This window comes from Loxodonta africana, chromosome 21 (assembly GCF_030014295.1).
Source record: "Loxodonta africana isolate mLoxAfr1 chromosome 21, mLoxAfr1.hap2, whole genome shotgun sequence".
In the NCBI taxonomy this organism is placed as follows: domain Eukaryota; kingdom Metazoa; phylum Chordata; class Mammalia; order Proboscidea; family Elephantidae; genus Loxodonta; species Loxodonta africana.
In genome coordinates, this window is record NC_087362.1 from 9296895 (window position 1) to 9314862 (window position 17968).

General features: G+C 40.2%; 1 protein-coding gene across 1 annotated transcript in view; it reads right to left on the reverse strand.

Moving 5' to 3' along the window:
- NEIL3 (nei like DNA glycosylase 3) overlaps window positions 1-17710 on the reverse strand; it is a 67738-nt gene extending 50028 nt beyond the window's left edge. Inside the window, exons 1-2 of the mRNA XM_064274162.1 lie at window positions 17570-17710; window positions 16623-16802 (exon numbers count right to left, since the gene is read on the reverse strand). Of these exons, the coding sequence (XP_064130232.1) occupies window positions 16623-16802; window positions 17570-17710 (321 nt within the window). The remainder of the gene's footprint in view (window positions 1-16622; window positions 16803-17569) is intronic.
- Window positions 17711-17968: the final 258 nt, after the last annotated feature.

Here is a 17968-nt window from a genome sequence, read left to right on the forward strand (position 1 = left end):
CTGTCAAAACTCAACCACAAAAAGACAAACAACCCAATCAAGAAGTGGGCAAAGGATATGAACACACATTTCACTAAAGAAGATATTCAGGCAGCCAACAGATACATGAGAAAATGCTCTCGATCATTAGCCATTAGAGAAATGCAAATTAAAACTACGATGAGATTCCATCTCACACCAGCAAGGCTGGCATTAATCCAAAAAACACAAAATAATAAATGTTGGAGAGGCTGCGGAGAGATTGGAACTCTCATACACTGCTGGTGGGAATGTAAAATGGTACAACCACTTTGGAAATCTATCTGGCGTTATCTCAAACAGTTAGAAATAGAACTACCATACAACCCAGAAATCCCACTCCTAGGAATATACCCTAGAGATACAAGAGCCTTCATACAAACAGATATATGCAGACCCATGTTTATTGCAGCTCTGTTTACAATAGCAAAAAGTTGGAAGCAACCAAGGTGTCCATCAACGGATGAATGGGTAAATAAATTGTGGTATATTCACACAATGGAATACTACGCATCAATAAAGAACAGTGACGAATCTCTGAAACATTTCATAACATGGAGGAACGTGGAAGGCATTATGCTGAGCGAAATGAGTCAGAGGCAAAAGGACAAATATTGTATAAGACCACTATTATAAGATCTTGAGAAATAGTAAACCTGAGAAGAACACATACTTTTGTGGTTACGAGGGGGGGAGGGAGGGAGGGTGGGAAAGGGTTTTTTTATTGATTAATCAGTAGATAAGAACTGCTTTAGGTGAAGGGAAAGACAACACTCAATACATGGAAGGTCAGCTCAATTGGACTGGACCAAAAGCAAAGAAGTTTCCGGGATAAAATGAATGCTTCAAAGGTCAGCGGAGCAAGGGCGGGGGTCTGGGGAACATGGTTTGAGGGGACTTCTAAGTCAATTGGCAAAATAATTCTATTATGAAATCATTCTGCATCCCACTTTGAAATGTGGCGTCTGGGGTCTTAAATGCTAACAAGCGGCCATCTAAGATGCAGCAATTGGTCTCAACCCACCTGGAGCAAAGGAAAATGAAGAACACCAAGCTCACACGGCAACTAAGAGCCCAAGAGACAGAAAGGGCCACATGAACCAGAGACCTACATCATCCTGAGACCAGAAGAACTAGTTGGTGCCCGGCCACAATCGATGACTGCCCTGACAGGGAGCACAGCAGAGGACCCCTGAGGCAGCAGGAGATCAGTGGGATGCAGACCCCAAATTCTCATAAAAAGACCAAACTTAATGGTCTGACTGAGACTGGAGGAATCCCGGTGGCCATGCTCCCCAGACCTTCTGTTGACACAGGACAGGAACCATCCCCGAAGACAACTCATCAGAAATGAAAGGGACTGGTCAGCGGGTGGGAGAGAGACGCTGATGAAGAGTCAGCTAATTATATCAGGTGGACACTTGAGATTGTGTTGGCAGCTCTTGTCTGGAGGGGGGATGGGAGGATAGAGAGAGAGGGAAGCCGGCAAAATTGTCAAGAAAGGAGAGACTGAAAGGGCTGACTCAAGAGGGGGAGAGTAAGTGGGAGTAGGGAGTGAGATGTATGTAAACTTATATGTGACAGACTGATTGGATTTGTAAACGTTCACTTGAAGCTTAATAAAAGTTATTAAAAAAAAAAATGTTGTCTCTGGCTGCTGGGTAGAGTGTTGGCTAAGGAGGTTGAGAGTGGAAACTGGGAAATTCCTTAGAACACTACTACCATAATCCAGACAAGGGATGACAGAGATCTGTACCAACATGGCAGCAGTGGGGGTGGTAAAAGAGGGCATGCTTTGAAAAGGATTTGCTGATGGAAGTGAGAAAGAGAGGATCTGCCATGATCTGTTTTTGGCCTGAACAAATGGAAAGATAGGAGTGCCGTCAACTGAGATGAGGAAGACTTGGGTAGGGCAGATGGAGAAAGGAAGATCAGGGGTTCGGTTTTAGACAAGTTGAGGTTGAGATGTCTATTAGACATGCGAATGGAAAGGTCAAGTAGGCAGCTGGATATATGAGTGTGGAGTTCAGGGAAGAGGTCTGGGCTGGAGATATGTATTTGTTTAGTGATTAGGATATAAATGGCTTCTAAAACTGTGAAATTGAAATCTCTGCCTCTCTTGCTCATGTATTAAAATGTCCAGGGTTCCTAATAATGTCTATTAGGAAGAATTTCAAACCTGGGTTATTCTGATCTCTATCCTAGATTTTCCCCGAGGAGATTTCTAACTATGGGCTTTATGGGCTTATAGGGTCTGGTCTCCAGACTGTAAAAAACCTACAGGGTGGGGAATTCGACACCACTTGTAGTTGCTTGTGGAGAGCACAGCTGAAAAGTTCTCTATAACAAACTTTGTGGGGGTGGGCTAAAACAGATTTTATATGCAGAATTAAACCCTAAAGGCAGAAATGTTTGTGGTGGAGCAGGCATTAATCATATGGTATCCAAATCTATTGTCAGGTAACAGAAATAAGTGAAATTTGACTATTTAGAAGAGTTTCCATGGAAGGTCTTCCAAAACTTTATGGTTACTGGGCTACTTATTAACAAGACAAAGGGGAATATGTGCCCTTGTAAATAAATCCTGTTCTGTATAAGAAGGTGAGTCCCAAAATACAAAGGCCAAAATGCATGAGACCATTAAATCTTTTCACATAGCTGTCAATGAAAAGTGAAATACGTTATCTTGGCTGACAGAGCCTCAGAGACCCACAAAACACATCCTTAAATGTCTAATTCCTGCCTTACTTATTTTTCTGGTGTTTTTCCCTCTTGTCCATAATTAAAAACAGCATACAATATGACATCAGAAAACAAAAGTTGAAGCAGTTATAAAATCAAAGTCTCTACAAATGCAGAAAAAAATGTTTATGATCTGATGGATATGAATATTATGGCACAGATGTCGGCAGAAGGGCAAGTGAAAGAACTATTACAGGAAGGGAAATACTCGCTTGTGGAAAAAGTGACGGAAACCACCAAATGACCTCAGAGCAGCAGAAACTGTCCCAGTTGCACAGGTTGTGTGACATTGGCTTCAATACGCTTGAGATTGGTTTTTTCATCCTTGATTACGTATTTGGAAATTCAAATGAAATGTCAGTATAACCTTTTTCTTGCTCACATACAAAAAAAGACCCCATGTGTGTCAGAATAGAGCTGTGCTCCACAGGGTTTTCAGTGGCTGCTTTTTCAAAAGTAGATTACCAGGCCTTTCTTCCAAGGTGCCTCTGGGTGGACTCAAACCTTCAACCTCTGACCTTTCAGTTAGCCTTCCTTTGCTTCAAAATGGAAGAAAAAAACAAAATCATCACTGCTTTTATTGCCGTTATTTGAAGAAATTACTGTATTTCTATGCAAATAATGCACGTCTTCTAAGTTTCTTTGCCAATCGCACCCTACCCTTGCAAGGTATTTTCATAAGCACCACTATGCCAATTTTTTTTACACATTGCTGTAAAAATATTAGCATAGCATGCTTATGAAAACGTCTCATGAGGGGATGCTCGGCTGGCAAGAGAACATAGCAGCCGTGCATTATTTGCAGAAAAATATAGTAGCTAATCAGTGGTGATTCATTTTCCAGAATTACTGAGCACAGTAATCATGTGCACCACCCCAGGCCCTCTGGGACTAGAGCTTCCCCAGCAAGATAGAAGAATAAACTTGAGGCTTTCTACCTCCCAAACTAGTATAGTCTTTCCCACAACTCTTTTCATAGTGTTCACCACGCTGAATTATTATATGTCTGTGACTTGTGTCTCTAAGCCCCTTGCAGACAGTGGCTACTGTGTTTAGCTAATATCCTGAGAGCTCCACCTTCACCTGGTGGGATTACTCAGATTCCTTTTACCTTCCCTCCTAAGACTGAGCGTGGCCACCATCCCCATCTTCCTTTACCTTTCCCAAGACTTCTTGACAAAAACTACTTCGTCCTTGGTTTCACCTTCTTTTTATATTATTAACATCCCAGTCTCTTATTTTCTAATTATCCACTATAGAGAGATTTAAACAGGAAAACCAAATTCTCATGACCACCAAAAGCTATATACAAGTAAAATACTATATTTACGGGGATTTCCCATAAAGTAAAAGGAACCTAGCTTAGAAAAGGATTGATGTATTTTCACCAATCAGTCCTAGAATGCCCTTGTTTTTATTTGAGACATTTACTCCGCATTCAAATGGTTGTTTAAATCCATCTATTGTAGCGATGAGTCAGAATCGACTCAATGGCAATGGGTGTTTTTTTGGTATTCCAGTACTTCATTCTGAGTTGGAGGGAAATGATACCTAGAGATGTTTTTATTCAGTGGTTTATCATGCCTAACCCAAGGCACCTGGTCCCCAGTCTACTATCATTTCTAAAATACAGCTCTGGATAATATACAGGGGACAAAATAATATTTTAAGCAGTTGACTAACCATCTCAAGCACGTGAATATATTTTTCACTTTTTTTTTTTTTTTTGCTCCATTTTAAAGAGAAATTCTGGTGTTTCAGTGATGGCTTGTTCCAACTATTTTGAGTGCTATTGTATACGAACTGGGCAAGGCTTTTGCAATAAAACTAAGATTACAAGATATTCACTTGTACTCCTATAGAAATGTAGGTTATCACCTCTTTTTATAAGCTTCAGCTGCCCAGACAAATCCAAAAATTAATTTCCATAAGCCTACTATCTTTGCTATAACTATATACAATTGCCCAATATACACTTGACTTTCTCGTGTTGACCCTTATAATCCCAGTGCTGTGTTATTTGAACATTCATCCTTTTTTTCCCCCTGAAACACAGACAAAAATCTCCTTTGCCACAATTTTAAGTGTGATTGAGAAAGGTTCACCTTCCCATTTTCAAGTGGCTTAATAATATAAAATCTTCAAAACAACATCCATTTTCAGAGACAGCACATGATTTATCGTGCTGATTACCATTTATCCTGCTTACCCATGGGTGAACGAAAATGAACTTTTCAGAGCAGAATAAGACTTTTCCTTAGATAGATGTTTCAACTCTAGTGCCATTACATATTTTTCCCACAGAGGGAAAAAAAATACCGTACTCACTTGCATATTGTCTCTCTTTTTCTACATGCTTTTTCTCCCTAATACAATCCTTTTCTTAATCAAAGGTTATTTACCTACCAATCTAAGCCATCGAGAACATAGTAAAGAACCTAATTTTAAAATGGTCTCTAAGCATCAAAATAGAGGTCATACGGTCCATACATCAAAACATATTCTACAGGTTTGTAAGAGCAGAACCTTCACGTCCTTACCCAGAAACTAAATGCTCTGTACATAATTTAAGGAGACCAAATGAACACAAACCTCTCATAAGGGAAGAAGGCATCTGTCAGATAACTGGCCTGGTGAGACGGCCCTGACCCAAAGGAAAAGAAACAATTGCCAGGATGTTTACTCTGCTAGCGCTCAACTAAGAGTTTTGCGTGTTCTCTAATTTAATCCTGACCAGACAAGCTGAAATGTATATAAGCATCTCCAGATGAGGAAGTAAAGAACTAGACTTCAAAGTCAAGATGATCAGATGTTCTTTTCTCTACAGCACAAGGAATACTTTAATGTTGGATTGAAAACTATAAGGGCCATGACAAATCACCTTTCTTAGTGTTCTTAGCGCTGAGAATAAGGTTGGCCAGACATCTGTTATCTCTTGTTTGAAGATTCCATGTAATGCTGGATGCTGTTTTGATGACCCTGAGTCATTAAGGTGAAGTCATCATCTATATTAGTTTAAGAATGTAAGAAATTATATAATTAGTGGTTTATAAAATATTAATTTTAAAGGAATGAGCTTAATTTATCTGGAAAAAATGAATTGACATAGATGTAGCTAATGTCTGCAAAAGCCTTGCCCAGTTCGTATACAAATAATGGCAATGAAAGAAGCTATGCTTTTGTTTTTTCCTTCCATTTAGAAGAAGGGGAGGTAGAAGGAAAACTGTGAGCGTGTGGCTTCTTTGTTCTTTTGCAGTAGGGAGCTCCAAGTAACATATATATAACCATCCACACGCTACACATACATACTCATTATGACCATTCCAAAGTGAATGTATTTCTAAATCCTTACTCATTGGCAATTATACAAAACTTTGCTCTTATCCATCCATCCATTCGCTAAAACTTTTATTAAGTGAATACTCTGCCCATGACACTATAAAGATATAAAAAAGTGAGTAAGAGTAGCTGGCATATTAAATGGAGCCCTGATGGCAGAGCGGTAAAGAGTTTGCCTGCTAACCAAAAGGTTGGCAGGTCAAAACCACCAGCTGCTCCTTGGAAACCCAATGGGGCAGTTCTACTCCATCCTATGAGTCAAAATCAACTTGATGGCAACAGATTTGGGTTTTTTTTTTTTTTTGCATATTAAATACCTAGATCAAATCTTAAGGAGCAATGGGAATGGCCAGATGACCATGTTTCAAAAGAAATGAATGCTCATAGATAAACTCTGTTTCATCTCCCATTTTGTAAAAGGAGATTGGAAACACATGCAGATTACCTACTGATTTCACTAAAATATTGTATCCGCCCAGCTATTAAAATGGGAGGATTGACACTTCACAGCTCATTAACCAGACTTGTTCATTTATATTCCAGTAGTTTCTTACCATAAGGTCCCATAGGCTCCAGCAGGGTTTTATGCAATGTGCTCACACAGTGGCATAATTTTATGCTGACAGGATAGTGGCTCAAAACCCTGAGAAATAATATAGTGCATACATGACTAGCAGATGCTGGGAACTTCCATGGCTAGATTTTCTTTTTAAAATGAAGCTCAGTTGTCACAAGGAGGCATGCATTAAGGTGTACTGTCTATAAACTTTAAACAGGAACAAAGTCTATGAACTTTAAACGGGAACAAAGTAGAATACTCTATGATAAATAGAGTTGTTCATTAAAGCAGTAGCCTCTGAGGTGGGTTTTTTAAAATTATTTTTAGTACAGTGATTACTGAAGTGTAAGAATTAATTTTTTAATGTTCAATTAGTATTTTTCTAACTCTCCTTTATAATTCTTGTCATGTTTACAGCATTGCAGAGTATATGTTGCTGTTGTTAGTTGTCATCAACCTCTCATGTAACAGAACAAAACATTGCCTTGTCCTTCACCATCATCATCATCGTTGGTATGTTCGAGCCCATTGCTGTGGCTACTGTGTCAATCCATCTCATTCAGGGTTTCCCTCATTTTCTCTGACCCTCTACTTTGGCAAACATGACGCCCTTTTCTAGGGATTGATCTTTCCTGATGATGTGTCCAAAGTAAGCAAGATGAAGTGTTGCTATCTATATTATTATTATTTTTATTGTGCTTTAGGTGAAAGTTTACAGCTCAAGTTAATTTCTCATACAAAAATTTATACACATATTGTTATGTGACCCTAGCTGCAATCCCTGCAATGTGACAGCATACTCCTCCTTTCTACCCTGGGTTTCCTGTGTCCATTCAACCAGCTCCTGTCCCTTTCTGCCTTCTCATCCCCCTCCTGACAGGAGCTTCCCATTTAGTCTCATATATCTACTTGAAGTAAGAAGCACACCCATGAAGAGTATTATTTTATGTTTATACTGCAGTCTATTGTTTGTCTGAAGAATTGGCTTTGGGAATTGTTTTAGTTCTGGGTTAACAGACAGACCGGGGACCACATCTTCTGGGGTTTCTCCAGTCTCAGTCGGACTGTTAAGTCTGGTCTTTTTACATGAGTTTGAGTTCTGCACCACACTTTTCTCCTGCTCTGTCAGGGCAGTCATTGGTGATAGCCAGGTACCATCTAGCTCTTCTGGTCTCAGGCTGATAGAGTCTCTGGTTTATGTGGCCCTTTCTTTCTCTTGGGCTCATATTTTCCTTGTGTCTTTGGTGTTCTTCATTTGCCTTCATTGCCTCCAGGTGGGTTGGGACCAATTGATGCATCTTAGATGGCCTCTTGCTAGTTTTTAAGACCCCAGATGCCACTCACCAAAGTGGGATGCAGAATGTTTTCTTAATACACTTTGTTATGCCAATTGACCTAGATGTCCATTGAAACCATGGTCTACAGACCTGCTACTTGGTCCCTCAAAGTACTTGGGTGTGTTCAAGAAACTTAACTTTTAGTTTAGTTCAGTTGTGCTGACTTCCCCTGTAGAGTGTGTTGTCCTTCCCTTCATCTAAAAAAATCCTTGTCTACTATCTTTTTTTTTTTTTTTACTATCTAGTCAGAAACCCTGGTGGCATAGTGGTTAAGTGCTACGGCTGCTAACCAAAGGGTTGGAAGTTCAGATCCACCAGGCGCTCCTTGGAAACTCTTTGGGGCAGTTCTACTCTGTTCTCTAGGGTCACTATGAGTCGGAATCCACTCAACGGCACTGGGTTTGGTTTTTTTTGGCACCCTCATACCCATCAAAAAATGTTTTCTTGTGTGTTTAAACCTTTCCTTGAGTTCTGTTATACTAGTGGTCTCATACAATATTTGTCCTTTTGCAACCAATTAATTTCACTCAGCATAATGTCTTCCAGATTCATCCATGTTTTGAGATGTTTAGGAGTAGGATTGTTGGATCATGTAGTACTTCTATTTCTAGATTTTTAAGGAAGCACCAAATTGATTTCCAAAGTGGTTGTACCACTTTACATTCCCACCAGCAGTCTATAAGTATTCCAGTCTCTTCACAGTCTCTCTAACATTTATTATTTAGTTTTTTTTGGATTAATGCCAGCCTCATTGGAGTGAGTTGGTATCTCATTGTAGTTTTGATTTGCATTTCTCTAATGGCTAATGATCGTGAGCATTGCTTCATGTATCTGTTAGTTGTCTGAATGTCTTCTTTGATGAAGTGCCTGTTCATTTCCTTTGCCCATTTTTTAATTGGGTTATTTGCCTTTTTGTTTTTGAGGTTTTGCAGTATCTGGTAGATTTTAGAGATTAGACCCTGATTGGCTATGTCATAGCCAAAATTTTTTTCCCAGTCTGTAGGTACTCTTTTGGTGAAGTGTTTGGATGTTTGATTTTTAGGAGTTCCCAGTTATCTAGTTTCTCTTCTGGTGTTTATGCATTGTTAGTAGTGTTTTATATACTGTTTATGCCATGTATTAGGGCTCCTAGCATTGTCTCTATTTTTTCTTCCATGATCTTTATCGTTTTAGATTTTATATTTAGGCCTTTGATCCATTTTGAGTTAGTTTTTGTGCCTAGTGTGAGGTATGGGTCTTGTTTCCTTTTTTCCAGATAGATAACCAGTTATGCCAGCACCATTTGTTAAAGAGACAGTCTTTTCCCCATTTGATAGACTTTGGGCCTTCATCAAATATCAGGTGCTCATAAGTGGATGAATTTATGTCTAGATTCTCAATTCTGTTCCATTGGTCTAGGTATCTGTTGTTATACCAGTACCAGGTTGTTTTGCTACCGTGGTGGTATATTAGGTTCTAAAATCAGGTAGTGTGATGCCTCCCACTTTGTTCTTCTTCTTCAGTAATGCTTACTTATCCAGGACCTCTTTCCCTTCTATATGAAGTTGGTCATTTGTTTCTCCATCTCATTAAAAAATGCCATTGGAATTTGGATCGGGTTTGCATTGTATCTGAAGATCACTTTGGGTAGAATTGATATTTTCACAATGTTGAGTCTTCCTATCCATGAGCAAGGTGTGTTTTTCCACTTGTGTCGGTCTCTTTTGGTTTCTTGCAGTAGTGTCTTGTAGTTTTCTTTGTACAGGTCTCTTATGTCTCTGGTTAGATGTATTCCTAAGTATTTTATCTTCTTGTATATTGTAAATGGTATTAATTTGGTGATTTCTTCTTTGAAGTTCTCTTTGTTGGCGTAGAGGAATCCAACTGAGTTTTGTATGTTTGTCTTGTGTTCTGATACTTTGTTGAAATCTTCTATTAGTTTCAAGAGTTTTTTCTTCTTGTGGACTCTTCGGGGTTTTCTGTGTATAAGATCATATCATCTGTGAACATGGATACTTTTACTTCTTCCTTACCAGTTTGGATGCCCTTTATTTCTTTTTCTTGCCTTATTGCTCTGGCTAGGACTTCCAGTACAATGTTGAATAAGAGTGGTGATAAAGAGCATCCTTGTCTGGTTCCTGTTCTCAAGGGGAATGCTTTCAGACTCTCTCCTTTTAGGATGATGTTGGCTATTGGCTTTGTATAAACGTCCTTTATTATGCTGAGGAATTTCCCTTCCATTCCTATTTTGCTGAGAGCTTTTATCATGAATGGGTGTTGGACTGTCAAATGTCTTTTCTGCATCAATAGATAAGATCATGTGGTTCTTGTCTTTTGCTTTATTTATGTGATGGATTACGTCGATTGTATTTCTAAGGCTGAACCATCCCTGCATACCTGGTGTGGATCCCACTTGGTCATGGTGAATTATTTTTTTCATATGTTGTTGAATTCTATTTACTAGAATTTTACTGGGGATTTTTGCCTCTAAGTTCATGAGGGATATTGGTCTGTAATTTTCTTTTTTTGTGGTGTCTTTACCTGGTTTTGGTATCAGAGTTATGCTGGCTTCGTAGAATGAGTTTGGGAGTATTCCATCCTTTTCTATGCTCTGAAATACCTTTAGTAGTAGTAGCGTTACCTCTTCTTTGAAAGTTTGATAGAATTCTCCAGTGAAGCTGTCAGGGCCAGGGCTTTTTTTGTTGGGAGTTTTTTAATTACCTCTTTGATCTCTTCTTTTGTTATAGGTTTATTTAGCTGTTGGGTTTTTTACTTCTGTTTGTGTTAGTTTAGGTAGGTAGTGTGTTTCTAGAAATTTGTCCATTTCCTCTAGGTTTTGAAATATGTTGGAGTATAATTTTTCATAATATTCTCTTAGGATTTCAGTTGGGTCTGTTGTGATATCATCCATCTTATTTCTTATATGGGTTATTTGCTTCCTCTCCTGTTTTTCTTTTGTCAGTTCGGCCAATGGTTTGTCAATTTTGTTGATCTTTTCAAAGAACCAGCTTTTGGTCTTGTTAACTCTTTCAATTGTTTTTCTATTCTGTTTCATTTAATTCTGCTCTAATTTTTATTATTTCCTTTCTTCTGGTGCCTGTGGGCTTCTTTTGCTGCTATTTGTTTGAGTTGTAGCATTAATGTTTTGATTTTGGCCCCTTCTTCTATTTGGATGCATGCATTTATTGCTAAAAATTGACCTCTGAGTGCTGCTTTTGCTGTGTCCCAAAAGTTCTGGTAGGATGTGTTTTCATTCTCATTTGAGTCTATGGATTTCTTTTTTCCATCCTTGATTTCTTCTATAACCCAGTAGTTTTTGAGCAAGGTGTTCTTCAGTTTCCATGTACTTGACTTTTTTTTTCTTTGATTTTTCTGTTATTGATTTCTACTTTTACGACTTTATGGTAAGAAAAGAGGCTTTGTAATATTTCAATGTTTTAGATTCTGTTAAGGCTTGCTTTGTGGCCTAATATGTGGTCTATTCTGGAGAACGTTCTATGTGCATCGGAAAAGAGAGTATACTTGGCTGCTGATGGGTGGAGTGTTCCGTATATGTCTATGAGATCAACTTGGTTGATTGTGGCATTTAGATTTTCTAGGTCTATTGAGCTTCTTTCTGGATGTTCTGTCCTTCACTGAAAGTGGTGTGTCGAAGTCTCCTAATAGTATTGTGGAGCTATCTATTTCTCTTTTCCATGCTGTTAGAGTTTGTTTTATTTATTTTGGAGCCCTGTCGTTGGGTGCGTAAATATTTATTATGGTTATGTCCTCCTGGTGTACTGACCCTTTAATCATTATATAGTGTCCTTCCTTATCCTTTGTAGTGGATTTTGCTTTAACGTCTATTTTGTCAGAGATTGCCACTCCTATTCTTTTTTGATTGTAGTTTGCTTGATTGTATTTTTTCCCATCATTTGAGTTTTAGTTTGCTTGTGTCTTTGATTCTAAGGTGTGTCTCTTGTAGGCAGCATATAGACTGACCTTATTTTTATCCATTCTGCCACTGTCTGTCTCTTTATTGGTGCATTTAGTCCATTTACATTCAGTGTAATTATTGATAGACATGAGTTTAGTGCTGTCTTGTTGATGTATTTTCGTGTGTGTGTGTGTGTTGTTGACAGTGTCTTTGTTGCACTTAATTTTCTGTACTGAGTTGTTTTTCTTTATGCATTTTCTTTTAATCTTTTTCATTGTTGCTGATTTTGTATTTACTGCATCTTTATGTTTTTCTTCATTTTTAGTTTGATGTGTAGGATTGTTAGTTTCCTTTGTGGTTACCTTAATATTTACTTCTATTTTTCTAAGTTTAAACAAATCTTTTATTTCTTGATACTGCCTTGATTTCCCCTCCATATGAAAGTTCTATGACTACATTATTTAGTCCCTTTTTTTTAGTTTTAATGTTGTCATCTTTTACATATTGACATCTCTGTTTCCCTATTTTCAGTGTTTTAGCTTTGATTTATTTTCGTGACTTCCCTGTCTGGGTTGATACCTGGTTGTTCCATCTTGTGTTCTAGTCTTGGGTAGATGAGGACCCTGCTTGACGGGCAGGGCAGTGTCACATGTCATGAATCTGCCACTCCCCCTAAGCTTTTGCAGCTGTAGTTGAAATGGCTTCAGGTATATACCCTGTTGTACTGTGCTAATGAGGGCCTATACTATTGAAATGGGCCTACACAGGTCTATGCAGGGGTGAAAGGCTTTTAAAGTCCATAGACCCCTTATGTCTAGGCAAAGGGGCTCTGCCTGCCTGAGTTCCCAGCTTAGGGAAACTAGCAGATTATTTTTTACTGTTTGTTAATTTGTTCTCTCTCCAAAACTGGGAGAATGGCTTGGGGTGCATGAGGAATCCCACTTCCGGCCTAGGGAGGGCAGCAATTGCTGAAGCTGGACCAGATGGGAGCAGAGAGGATAGAGGGCTGATAAATAGGAGAGAGGTACTTCCCAAAGCGGGGAGGGTTTTTTTTTTTTTTTTTTTTATCCTGCGCAGTAGGTTAGAGGCACGCGCCTAACTTTTGCTGATTCAGTGCTGCTTCTCCCTAGTTCCAGAGGCTTGAGTAGATTCTCCTCCGCTGTTTCTCCGGATGCAGAAAATGCACCTTGAGTGCTACTGCCTGCCTCAGTCTCTGAGCGCCAGCCGATCCACGCTGCAGGGTGCCGGCCAGGTGAGGTCTGGCAAATTCTCGCTGCTTCTGAACAGTCTCTCCCTCCCCCTGCTGCTCAGTCTGACTCCCCAACTTTGACTTTGATGTTCAGGGCTCCTAGATAGTCGTATATAATCAATTCACTTGCTTTTTTGGGTCTTTGTTGTAAGAGGGACCACAGGAAGTATCTGACTACTCTGCCATCTTGGCCCCAACTATCTAAATTATTTTTAAATGTTGTCATGTGAAAACTAATCATTTCTAGCTAGTAGTAGAAACATTTAAATAGCTTCAACGTTCTGGCATAAATGCCTAGGAAAAATGGAATCTGTTACTGTAATGATCTTGCCTGAGGTTTGTGATAACCTACCATGTTTTGATGACATTTACTATGGTTCCAACATACCTCTAAAATGCAACAGGCCCTTCATGTTTACAAACGGTTATTTTTTTTTTTCAGATCAAAGTTCCAGGAAATGAAGGCATGGAAAAATACTTGGAACTTTACTAACAGCCACAAAGAGATTACATAATTCCATATTGATTTTCAAATCCAGTTTCCATAGCACTAGATTCCCTGATCCTAAGTCACAAAGACCTATTCTAATTTTTAATGCCCTTCTCTGTCAAGATACCAAACATAATAGCTTTAAGGGTATGGCTTTTTACTTGTGGAGTACAGCTTGTTTGGGTATTTACCAAGTGATGTTAATAACTCTACAACCATTAATGAAGCATTTATATTATATGAGGCTACACTCTGTTGTCCAATCTGAACATTGAAATGAAAGCCATTAGGAGTGAATTAGCAGAGTGGATAAGAGAATTTAGAATATAAATTGAACATAACTAAAAGCAGTAGCAGACATGCAAAAAATCCAGGGTCTCACTTCTCTAGTTAATAAGTAATCATTACCACATAAAATCAGGAAAGGTATGCATCAGGGTTGTATCCTTTCACCGTACTTACTCAATCTGTACGCTGAGTAAATAATCTGAGAAGCTGGACTATATGAAGACGAACATGGCATCAGGATAGGAAAAGGACTCATTAACAACCTGCGATATGCAGATGATACAACCTTGCTTGCTGAAAGTGAAGAGGACTGAAGTACTTACTGAAGAAGATCAAAGACTATACCCTTCAGTATGGATTACACCTCAACATAAAGAAAACAAAAATTCTCACAAAGAATCAGGTGAGTCTTTTGTCAGAGGGTTATTATTTCTCGGGACTAAATGAGATAATGTGTGTAAAAGCACTTCAACAGCACTTTGTGCCTAAATCACAACAAACCGAAAAGGAAATCACAGCAAAACTAAAAGGAAATGCTCACATTATTTTTGGCCTAAATACCAAAGAAGTCATATTTATTTAAAACATTAGGTTGGATTCTCACCTTGGGAACCTTGTTTTATTTATCTTTGTCTTCCCAGGGGCTAGCGTAAAGCCTAACGCAAAATACATTATTGTTGAAAGATGCAAATTACGTATATTCGTATCAAATCCATTGCCAAGTCCTATAGCCTTCATTTCCAAAATAGTAATTCTGTTCCCTTCTCTTCGTCTCTGCCACCAGAACTCTAGTCCAAGCTCTAGTCACTCCTTGTCTGGATTATTACAGCAGTCTCCCAACTGAGAGAGCAACATGGACTCTGGCTTTCCTTGTCTTTTCCTTTTTCCCTTTTCAAGGTAGAGTGTTCATTTGAAAGTACAAATGGATCTTATCTCACTTCAAAGACTCCCATTACTTCTAGGATAAACACTAAAGTCCCTAAACTGGTCTACGATGCTCTGCGTGGTCTGGCTGCTACCCACCAGCCTTATTTCAAACAACCTACATTAAAACCCAGAGTCCTTTGATGGCGCTAACGGTTAACTCACTTGGCGGCTAAACTAAAGGCTGGTGGTTCTAGTCCACCCAGATGGCCCTTGAGAAGAAAGGCCTGGCAACCTACTTCCGAAAAATCAGCCGTTGAAAAATGCTATGGAGGGCTGTTTTACTCTGACACACATGGGGCAACCAGGAGTGCAAACTGACTTGATGGTAACTAGGTACTTGTTTTCTTCTATCTCATTCTCCCTTTCCATCCACACTGGTTTTCTTTCAGCCTCTCCTCTATTCTGAGTACTATTCTTTGCTATCTTTCTGCCTGCCAACCTTTGGGCCAGATTCCGCATATCTCCTACTCATTTTTCATAGCTAAGTTCAACTGTCACTTCCCTAGGAAGCCTCTTTTGATCTTCCTAAAAGTTCTTCCTATAAATTCCGTGTACCTTTCCTTCTGAGTGCATATCGGTTTATAGTAGTTCTTTATACTATTACTTTATCAATGTCCGTGTATCTCCCCAATTAAAGTATAGGTGAGAGGAAGTCTTTATTTTTGCACCTCATGTGTTCCCCAGGTGCCTTAAGTATTCAAAATTTTGTTGAATGAGTGATTTTCCATAAGCATTAATATTCTTAAGAAATCAACCCAAGATCCATCTCTGTGGTGCCCTGAGACAATTTTGAGAAAAACTATTGCAAAGAACAGGGACAGAGTACTTACTGAAAAAATATCAAAATAAATAAAACAAAAGGATAATCGGAAGGAGATGGAAAACTTACTCTCATTCTTTTTCTAAGTCTGAAGACTTGTTTTCTCAAACTTAGAGCCTCATTTCTTTCAAGCTGTAAGCATATGCTAATTTCATAGCAAGCAACTTTTTCTTCCAGGACCAAAGGTATGACGGCGCTTTGCAAGAGAAAATGAAGTACAATACAATATTGCATTCATCCATGAAATACAATCACTCACACATTTAAAGGGCTTTTTAAAGCACCATGGCTTAATCAGAATATTTTTAGAAGTTCTAACTTCTTACCAGATGAATACCACACTATCTGCAATGAATGCCTGAGTGGCAAGAAGCTGTGCTGCAATTTATTTTAAAAAGAAATAAACTCACCCAGAACTGGGTTTTGCTGCCCCTTCACTAGATGGCAATATTAAGTCGAGTGGGAAGATTAGTGCTAAATTTTCTATGTGCAGTTTTAGAATTATACATTAGCTGTGAACTACTTACCAACTGCAGAATATTAGGCAAGCAAGAAGCTAGAATTCTGTGTTAAAACTTACTGTCTTAAAAATGTGAAGGGCAGTGGAAAAAAAACATGTTAAGAGGTTGTAGAGATGGTAATATTAACAGTAGAAAACGCAGCTACAGACACAAGGCGAACATCTTTCGCTGGGTTATAAAGAAGCTGAGCAAGTTGACAGGACGTGAAAACACCCCGAGTCAATTCCTGCCTGTGTCTACACACCCGCCCAGCACCCCAGCAGGTCTCTCCTACGCAGGGGCGCTGGAACCGCCCTCCGTGCAAGTCCAGACCAACTGGGAAACGCCAGGCCCGAGGGAGCCTGGACCAGATGAAAGAGACGACCCTTTGGAGACCTGAGGGTCTTTAGCCCATTTTCCTCTGCCGGCCCCGCGGCAAGTCAACAGGCACAGCTCACCTGAGAAGCGCCCGCAGCCACGGAGGCGGCGCGCGGCAAGCCCCGGCCCTCCAGGCCCTGCAGAGCGCTTCCCCGCACGTCCGTCACCGCCTGGCCGGGGAGCACTCGCGCCCGAATTTTCTCTCCATTTAAGGTACAACCTGGGCCTTCCACCATCTCCGAAGCCGGCTCCGCGGCCCGCTAGACGCAGGGCCCAGAGAGGAAGGCTGCTGTGCAGCCTGAGCGCGGAAAGGAAGTTCAAATCTCCCGCGCGCCGAGCCCCGCCCAGGCCCCGCCCAGGCCCCGCCCGGCACCCTGGCCCCGCCCCGGCCCCGCCCAGCACCCCGCCCAGCACCCCGGCCCCGCCCAGACCCCGCCCAGGACTCCGCCCAGGCCCGCCCAGGCCCCGCCCAGGCCTCCCGCCCCAGGCCCCCCGAGGTCCTCCCCTCACAAGTGCTGGCTGTTCTGCAGCAAAAGCCCTCTCTTCACCCCTTGGCTCCAGATGTTATTGGCAAAAGCTGGGTGAGTGGAGCTGACCCAACAAATCTGAACTGTAGAAGAGAGGAACTTGGCATTTGATAAACTCCAAACTTATTTTCAGCTTTGAGGTTCTGCCCTTGTCCCTGAGTTACTCAGCACACCAACCCATAGTGACTGACTTGCCTTTTCCTCCGTCCTAAAACCCAAGTTTGTCACAGCCTGGCAGGCTTCTGTTTGTTTGCCTGCTCTGTTTCAGACGCGGTAGGAGGAAAGGGATTGAGAGGAGGGTTTTTGGAACATACAGCTTTATTGTATTTTTTTTTCCCCTCTAGATTTACCATGTCCTAGAAAAAATGGCTTTGCATGCTAAATATATATTAGTGTTACCTTAAAAACCTCTTCATTTTTAGATGGTGGAAAGTCCTATACAGCTTCAGGTTCAGCTTTTTATTTTGTATCGCTACATAACGAGATATACCATTTGTTACTTCAAATTTTCTGTGGATCAGAAATTTGGCAATAGTGTAGGTGGGCGGTTCTGGCTCAGTGCCTCTCAAGAGGTTGTGGTCCAGGTGCTGGCCAGGGCTGCAGTCATCTAAAGGTCCGCTTCCAAGATGGCTCACTTGCATGGCTCTTGGCCAGAGACTTCAGTTTCTCATCTTATGGGTGTTTGCATATAGATATTTGGTTATTCCCATAACGTGAGGGCTGACTTCCCCTAGAGTGTGTGATCCAAGGGAGAGGCCAGAGAGAAAGTCTCAGTGCCTTTCAGTACCCAGTCTCTGATGTGACACCTCATCACTTATCCCTTATTGTATTCACTAGAAAAGAGTAAGAAAGTACAGCCCACACTCAAGGGGAGGCCAAATAAGCTTTACCTCTTGAAG